Source organism: Lagenorhynchus albirostris, chromosome 12 (genome assembly GCF_949774975.1).
Source record: "Lagenorhynchus albirostris chromosome 12, mLagAlb1.1, whole genome shotgun sequence".
Taxonomy (NCBI): domain Eukaryota; kingdom Metazoa; phylum Chordata; class Mammalia; order Artiodactyla; family Delphinidae; genus Lagenorhynchus; species Lagenorhynchus albirostris.
Genome location: NC_083106.1, coordinates 8,712,943 through 8,721,987, shown reverse-complemented (window position 1 = coordinate 8,721,987; position 9,045 = coordinate 8,712,943). Strand labels below are relative to the sequence as shown.

The following is a 9,045-nucleotide window of genomic DNA, read 5'->3' as shown; positions in this document are numbered from 1 at the left end:
CCTTGAGGGAAGGATGTGATGCCCAAGGGTAGAATTCCAACCAGAACACAGCAAAGCGGTCAGGATCTTGGTCCCACGGGTGGATCAGCAAATCGCTGTACTGGCGAGGACCAGAGCTGAACTGCAACTTCTTCTGTTTTTTACAGTTTTATAGATTCTAAAGCCACTAACTAAATATGGAGAATTCATTTGTGATACTATTTAGACTACGAAGAAAACACACACTTTAAATTGGAATAATTTATTATTCTAACAAAAGTACAAAGTATGGAAAATTAGTGTATTTGAATCATTTCAGAGAGTAGAGAAAGTTTCACACTAGCAGATTTCGGCTTTTAGCACCTTTGAAAAGAAACATTCAAAGTTAAGACAAGTGGCAGGACAGGCTCCTGACTACCTTCGGTGATGACTCCTCTGACTTAGGGTGTGCAGGTCACAGAACAGTGTGGTCATTTGGTTTTTTTCTCTACATTTTGAGAGCGCCACAAAAACACTTAAAGAGAGTGAGACAGGTGATCACTGACTAGATGGCTGGTGGTTAGAAGATGGAAGAGAAATGCTGGGACAAAAGGAGAAAGATCACAGGCTGGACAGGGCGGTCAAATGGACAGTCCAAAGGCGCTGACAATGCAGTACATGGTCTTGTTCTCCCATCGCACAGTGCAGCTCCCTGCGGGAGGAAGGAGGCGGGTTAGGACAGAAAACTGGGAAGAACGGGGGCCTTCCGAGTTCTCACCATCGTGTGCTTAACTCTTTGTGGCCAAAAAAGAAGGCTGGCCAGTCTCTCTTCTATCAAATGTTTTAAAAGGTGACTCTAATAGACATGCATTCAAAGACAGGAAACATCCAAGCACATATTTCATAAAACAACGCTTTGAATAATCTAGATCTCAGCAGGGTCCAGGCACCGCAGAGCCTTCAGGGAAATGCCCGTGACAAGCCTTCACGAACGGAGTGAAAACCGTACGTACCATCAGTAGAGCTGTCCCAGAAGCAGGAACTTGCCGTGTGCAGGCCCGCTCCGTTCTTCTGCATGATTACACAGGTCACTTCGATAAAAGCAGACTTTTATTAGAGAAATATACTTGGCGACACAAATTCCCTTTTGTCCACTTTCATTATATAGAGAGAGATCACGTGGCTGATGTTCATGATAAAAATTCTAGGGGTAGAGTGCCAGGTCCTAGGACATCAACAGATCACCACAGGCTTGTTCTAAAAGCATCAGATCGGAAATGCTGGTACGTCCCTGCGTTCCTGCAGCCCCACAGGCCGGGTGGGTGGTTACGTGCACAAGCCGAGTGACCTGCTCCTACCAGGAACCTCCTCTGAGCTCAGGCCACACTGCTCTCCTGACACAGACTCGCCTCTGATCCGTATTTAAAGAACCACCACCAATATAAACAAGAGGCGAAGATTCATTACCAATGTATTTAAACGGTTTCCCCAGCTTGGTGAGTTGGCTTAAGGTTTGCTCCACTACGTTTGTGGTCCACTGATTCACTTTGCTGTGCTGATAGGCGTTGCCACCGATGGCACGTTCTATGGCCTGGAAGACAGAGCACAGCTGGTCACTGTTAGCAGAACACGCCAAACACCTCCCAGCCACTCCTGAGGTTAGCACAGTTAGTACTGCACCCTAAGAACTGCTGAAATACAATTCGCATAAAGTGTAAATAAGCTTATTTGTAAACACGAGGACTCCTTTGCAAATGTACCTTTTGTTCTAACAGTGTTGTATTTCATTTGAATGCTTTATATTCAGTTTTAAAAATATGTAATTATATGGGACTTCCCTGGTGGTCCAGTGGCTAACACTGTGCGTTTCCAATGCAGGGGCCCTGGGTTCGATCCCTGCTCGGGGAACTAGATCCCGCCAACTAAACAGTCCGCATGCCACAACGAAGATCCTGCTTGCTGGAACTAAGACCCAGTGCAGGGCTTCCCTGGTGGCGCAGTGGTTGAGAGTCTGCCTGCCGTTGCAGGGGACGCGGGTTTGTGCCCCGGTCTGGGAAGATCCCACATGCCGCGGAGCGGCTGGGCCCGTGGCCATGGCCGCTGAGCCTGCGCGTCCGGAGCCTGTGCTCCGCAAAGGGAGAGGCCACAACAGTGAGAGGCCCGCGTACCGCAAAAAAAAAAAAAAAGACCCAGTGCAGCCGAACAAATAAAAAAAAAAAAAAGAATTATATAGCATCTGATCTGTCAAGTTTTTTAAACATTTTGACTGAATTTAATGTTTGCTGTTGTAGTTACTGTCTGGAGATAAGGAACACGTTTTCTCCCTGCTGAGGCTAGAAAATATCTTCCTTTGCCTATTTCTTTCTTAAAAGTACACCAGAGATAGAGGAATCTTTTGTCGGTTGTACAACTGACAATGTACAAACCTATCCAAATAATCATGTATTGATATTTACAAATACTTCCTTTACCCAGCATCTTCTGGGAATGTTACCACAAAAGTACATTTTTCAGAAAACTAAAGAACTCCTCTATCTATTCCAAAACTTAGTTTGTGATGAATTTTTTCTTTATTATGAAATTCCTTGTCTCCTTTTCTGTGCTGTATTCTGCGTGGGTTCACCCTGTGTGCTTCAGAGGGTATTCAGGAATACACACGGTCCCTGGCCCCGACTCTTGGTCCAGCTGGTAATAAGGATAGTCCCATTTTACGGTTCTCTGGGCCTTTTATGCTGGTGCCTGTGTGCCTGCTTCTAAGCAGCTTTCTTTTCTACTCCTTTTCTAACTTGTGCTGGAAACCAGAAAACTGAGTTTTTATGACACTTATGACCTAAAATAATAACATTCAGTGAGGGCTAAGTTCTGTCCTCAGACGTGGAGAGAAAAAGTCCCTGAGTTGTATACAATGGTGACAGACTGGGGTCTACGGCCTGGGGCCTAGCCCAGAGACCTTGGTTTTGAGGAACAAAAGCGACCTACAGTCACGCCATATTCTAGCGCTGGGAATTCCTAGTCATCCTGGGACCTGAGCTGCCCCCACCAACCGGCACAGCTCTTCCGCACCCTCTGCCGTGTCCTGCTCCCTCCCCAGCTCACAGCTGAACCTGGGACCAGGGTGGTGATAGCTCTGGGTGTCCCCAAAGAAGTAGGGGCTGCACTCGAGCTAAACCTCTCACTCTGGCAAGTCTCCCCACACATGCTTCGGAATTCACTGTTTTTCAGGGAGGGAGGAAAACCCTCCGCTAATTTTGTACCCATCCAAATTTACTACTACCCAATCCTTAAAATAGCGGAGTACAGAATTAACCTTTTGCCTAGAGGCAAAAAAAAGCTGAAAGTAACACCACACTGTAACTTTATGCTTCCAGTCCTTTATGCTTCCAGGGAGACTGGGAAGGTCTACTTGCAATGGTACTTGCTGCCTGGGAACCAAGTCAAAGACAGTGAAGAAAACAAGCAAGGCCCAAGGAGGCTTCAGGATGAGCCAACTCCATGTCTGAGTTCTAGTGAAATTCACCCATCTTCCTGCTCCCTACCATGCTCCTAAGAAACACTTTTTTTTTTTTTCTTCAAAAAACTACAAGGACTTCCCTGGTGGCACAGTGGTTAAGAATTTGCCTGCCAATGCAGGGGACACGGGTTCGAGCCCCAGTCTGAGAAGATCCCACATGCCGTGGAGCAACAAAGCCCGTGCGCCACAACTACTGAGCCTGCGGCTCTAGAGCTGGCGAGCCACAACTACTGAAGCCTGCACGCCTAGAGCCTGTGCTCCGCAACAAGAGAAGCCACCACAACGAGAAGCCCGTGCACTGCAACAAAGAGTAGCCCCCGCTCACCGCAACTAGAGAAAGCCCGCACGCAGTAATGAAGACCCAACACAGCCAAACATAAAAAAAATTTTAAATGACTAAATTTTTAAAAAAGAAAGAAAAACAATGACAAGCAAACTGTTATAGATCCTGAAAGCAAGTAGAAAATCCATGCCTGATGTGGAATAATACATACAGCAGAACAAAGTCATTTTGCTTTTTAATGGTGTTCACAAAACTAGGCTGTGGTTCTTCATCACTCTGCCATTAGTCAATAACTTGCATTAATAATAATTTGCATTGGAGTCAATTCCAAATCACATATATAACCTCAAATGGTATTGGCAAACTTAGATCATCTAATAACCGTCTTTTAGCCACTGGCTTCATTATGTGCTCAGTGTACCCAGGGAGGGAAACTGACTAGGAAAACGTTTCTGGCCTCCTTCCTGCCCCAGGCTGCCCCCATGCTCAGCACTAGTCCAGCCACACCCACCTCCCCTCCAATCCCTCAAACACCACGCACACTCCTTACCACAGGGCCTTTGCACTTGTCCACTGCCTGGAATATCTGTCCCCCTCTTTTCACTGAGTTAACACTCCTCCCATTTTCTCAGATTCCAGCTCTGAACTCACTAGGTGGGTTAATCCCTCAAAGCACCACATACCGTGGCAGTTACCACACAGGGAATGCACGTTTACATTTTCCAATGTGATTATTACCATGAGTCTTTGATGCTAAAAGGTTATAGAATCAAGCCTTAGTAACATTCAGTAATAATGCTAGTATATAAAATGTCCTGTCTCACTTAAAATATATAATTTACATAATATGGGAGAATTCTTTTTTGTTTTGTTTGGTTTTGGTTTTGGTTTGGTTTTTTGCGGTACTCGGGCCTCTCACTGTTGCGGCCTCTCCCGTTGCGGAGCACAGGCTCCGGACGCGCAGGCTCAGCGGCCATGGCTCACGGGCCCAGCCGCTCCGTGGCATGTGGGATCTTCCCAGACCGGGGCACGAACCCGTGTCCCCTGCATTGGCAGGCGGACTCTCAACCACTGCGCCACCAGGGAAGCCCCAAGGGAGAGTTCTTATCTAGATATTCATTGAAGTAAAAACTGTTATTTGAAATGCCAAAACACACAGGCTCAGTTGAAACAATTCCAAGAGAGTATTTAAAACACATTATTTTCACTCATATAAGCCATTAATCAAACATTGAAAAAGGGAGCATTTCTCCTCTTACCTCTTTTACAATGTTGCTCACTTCATCAACAACAAAAGCAGTCTGTAAGGAAGAAAATTAGTTAAGTTTGATTGATTTAAAAGATCCTTTTCCACTGCACTGATTAATGCAAATTTAGGTAATGAACATGATTTAGAAATGAAGACCTTAGGAATAATCTAACCAGGCTGTTCATTTTACTGAGGAAAACATTAAGTAGCTCTCTGAGGATCACAGAGCTAATGAGAGGCAGTCAGGAGACACAGGATACATGTATACGATTTAAAGGTTTTTTGGTTTGTTTTTGTTTTAATCATGCCATGACCCAAAAGACTGACTTCACCTTAAACTAAAATTCAATCTCTCCATCCATTTCTGCTGGCCGCTAGGATGATCACTATAGAAGTTTAATGAGTTACTTGACTTTTATATAAATTAACTGACTCTTTCCCTGATGTAAACTTGTTAGGAGGCTTGAAACTTAAGACGTTTTGTTTGGGGGGTTTGTTTTTAGCCACTGTCTGTGGTAAGATACACCATGGCGTTACTGTTTGCTGTTGGTATTTTCTTTCTCAACGCTGTCCTACTTCAGGACTGTACAGCTAGCTGCTGGGCACAGCCATCCCCGCCAGTGTGTCGAGGTGAGCTGGGAGGTGGGCTCTCAGCAGGAATCTAGTGCCAGGAGTTTATCTAAATGGCTTTCTGTTTTCTTTCTTTTTACATATGGTACATCTGAATGGGTACAAGATTCCCTCTGAATCCTGGGAACCTTATTTCCGGAGCTTTGCAGATGCTTTCCAGAGGGCAGCCCCAGGCCCTCAGTCCATGTACATCCTGGTGAAATAAAGGCAGAGAGTTCAGCAGGGCGTTTTCCTCCCTGCCGGGCTGCTGACCACTGTGGCCCTGTGCTAGCAATGCCCCTTTCTTCCCAGGAGGATCAAGAGCTGACTGCCTGAAGCCCACCTGCTGTACTCAGAAGTCATACTGGGAGACAAAGCCAACTCACCCAGTTAATGAAAATCTGCAGTATCCTAGATTAAATTATTTCTCGAAGTTTAAAGGATCTTTCCAAGAGACTTCAGTGATCCTAAACCATACAGGAAAGTCCCTGTATAACTTTCCATGTGGTTGAAATATGAAAAAGGGTGAGGGGCATTTCAATGGACTTTTCATGGAAAGTACAGCAGTTGTACAGAATCCACTGGGCAGTTTCAGTTTCTACAGGAAAGTCGAACAATGAACAGAGAGTAGAGTTATTAATACAAAGATCCAGGTATCTACATGAAGTTAGAGGATATGCAGAGGCTGTTAGGAGGAGTGGGGTGGATTAGTAAATGCCCAAAGCGGGCCTACTAGAAAGAAGGGAGTCATGGTCTCAGCCTCCCAGGGCTTTATCTTGTGTAAAACACAGATCACTCTGTTGGGCCCTTTCATTTCTCAGATATGCAGTTGAGATCTGAAATAATGAAGTCACTTAGCCACCTCATTGGTGAGAGCCAGAATTAGAGTGCAGAGTATTAAAATGCCAGTATTAAGGACTTCCTCTATATTGCCATTTCCTTTCTTAAAAGTTACCCATATTCCTGTAATACAAGCCATTTTGCAACATTATATCAGTGCACAGTTTACAGGCGTCTTTCCTTGACTCCCTGCTCCTGAACTATGACTTCTCCTAATTATTCACTTGATTGCTGCCAGCATTCAGACACTGATGATGACACTACCACAGACAGTTTGTGCTAGTTCGGAAATTAGATAAAATCTGAAACTCTTAAGGTCAGTCCTTAAGCCATATATATATATATGTATTTCCCTCAAAACATTCCTGCTTAGACTAAATTTCAAAAATGGTAAGATAACCTGTTATTTTTGACAGGCTGCATAATAAATAGGACTCCATTTATTTGTATTTCAACAAGAATTATTTAGTGAGAAGAAAAATGGGCAGCTATTCTATAAGAGGAGCACCCATCAGCTTTATTCCCTGAATGCTCGTAAGCTTGAAGGAAAGCCATGAAACGGCGCACGTCATTACAGCGAATGTCGTCTGCTTGGTAAATAACTGTATGCGCTACCCTGCTTCTTCGTTGGGGCAGTAAGAGATGACTCTTCTCCCCCCACAGATAGGAGCTATCTTACTGTTGTCTCAAACTCAAATGAAATGGGAGTGACGGTGGCCTCGGTGGGCGCTGCGCGCAGCACCGAAGAACAGGTGTGGAAACGAAGACAGGCAGCTTCTCCTACTGGGCACGTCTGCTTTTTGCGCACAGCCAGAGCATCCAATCCTTGACTGAAGGGACTTGAGAGATGTGACTGTACATGCGGGTCACTCTGGAGTCTCGCGTGCATCAGCGACACACAAGGGGCGGCCTTCAGTCTTCCCCACCCGCGGGCGGGGGTCTGAATCACGGAATAAACAGAGCGAGCGGCGGCGCTCTCTCGGGGTCGGGGGCGTGGCGGGCCGGGGTCGCCGGGGAGGCGAGCGGCGCGGCGGGGGGTCTCCCGGGAGTGCCGCCGGCACAAGGCGTCCCAGGGCTGCGGAGCCCCCTCCACGCCCCGCCCCCCGAGCCCCGCCCCGGGCAGGGCGACGACGCCCTGAGCCGGCCCGGCGGCGGGTCACCGCGAAGCGCTCGGCAGGGCGTCGGTGCCGTCAGCCTGCGCTGGGGACGGCCGCTGCCCACGTCTAGACGCAGCCCGGGTGCCCGCACAAGCCCCTGGCTGCCGCCGCCCACCTGCACCCGGAACTCCCGGCCTCCACCCGTCCCGTCGCCAACCCAGCCGTTACCTCCTCGGCAGCCTGGTAGTCTTCCATCTTCCCTTCGGCGCCTCGCCTCCGCCTCCCTGAGTGGAGCGCACTGCGCAGGCGCACTCAGGCCCCGCCCCCTCGCTTCTGGCCCCGCCCTCCTTTAGGGCCTCCGCCCACTCCCGCCCTGACCCAGTTGCCAGTACAGCCCCGACTAGCCCGGCGGCCGTTGGGGGTTCGCCTCTTCTCCCGTGCTGCCGGAAACGACGGTTTCCGCGGGAACCCGCCAGGGAATCCCGGCAGCTCCCTACACCTCAGCAACGAAAACAAAACAAATGGACAAAGCCAGTCCGGGAAGGGAAGAGTCGTCCTGGCCCCTCTCTCCGGTTCGTACTGTGTGGGTTAATTTGAACGTTCAAGCGAGTTTGGACACCTAGTAACAAACTGTAAAGTGATTTATGAACATGATGGGCTGTCTGAGATATTGTTTGCAGTCCCCTTAAGGATCCAAGGTTAGGAAACTTTAGCTGTGAACGAAACCTTCCTTTGGGGAGGTAAGTTTTCCATGTAAATGAGATTTTTTTTTTTTCCTACAGTCACCATTAAAAAAAAAAATTGGGGGGTGGAAAACATTGTAAAATGCTGCACACTTCCTGACTGCCTTAACCAGAATGACCTAGACATACACTTAACTTGTCTACAAAGGTCTTTATAAAAATTAGTAATGGGGGCTTCCCTGGTGGCGCAGTGGTTGAGAGTCCGCCTGCCAATGCAGGAGACACGGGTTCGTGCCCCGGTCCAGGAAAATCCCACATGCTGCGGAGAGGCTGGGCCCGTGAGCCATGGCCGCTGAGCCTGCACGTCCGGAGCCTGTGCCCCGCAACGGGAGAGGCCACAACAGTGAGAGGCCCGCGTACCGCAAAAAAAAAAAATTAGTAATGGCGCTGGGCACTGGTATGGCGCTCTCCAGGAAGGGCTGGGATACATGTACCTGCTTGCTTGCATGTGATCTGAGGCTAAAACCTTTGACTTTGGGGGCTACTTTTTCTGTTGTTTTTACCACACCCTCAAAGTCAATCCGTCACTTCTTAACCTCTCTAAAGACCAGTAGCTAAAACCCACTTACCATCCTTCCAGGAAGGGCTGACCACAGGACCCTGAGACTTGGTAGAATTAAGCTGCAGAGCCCACACTCAGTTCATCTGCAACCCTTGTTTCTGTGCTACAGAATCTGAGTTCCATGCTGGCAGAATGCGTTTTATTCACTAATGCGTCCCCTGCCCCTTCCATTGTACCTGGCACATGGTAGGTG

General features: G+C 47.8%; 1 protein-coding gene across 2 annotated transcripts; it reads right to left on the bottom strand.

Moving 5' to 3' along the window:
• Positions 1-225: 225 nt before the first annotated feature.
• DYNLT1 (dynein light chain Tctex-type 1) lies at positions 226-7,858 on the bottom strand. Of its 2 annotated transcripts, XM_060168026.1 has the most exons (5): positions 7,776-7,858; positions 5,012-5,053; positions 1,426-1,549; positions 972-1,049; positions 226-670 (listed from the first exon to the last, which is right to left on the bottom strand). In XM_060168026.1, the coding sequence occupies exons 1-5, from the start codon at positions 7,800-7,802 to the stop codon at positions 600-602; spliced, it is 342 nt and encodes a 113-aa protein (XP_060024009.1). In that variant the 5' UTR covers positions 7,803-7,858; the 3' UTR covers positions 226-599. The 2 variants fall into 2 exon arrangements, with proteins under 2 accessions (XP_060024009.1, XP_060024010.1); XM_060168027.1 differs by lacking the exon at positions 226-670 and having other exon boundaries at positions 974-1,029.
• Positions 7,859-9,045: the final 1,187 nt, after the last annotated feature.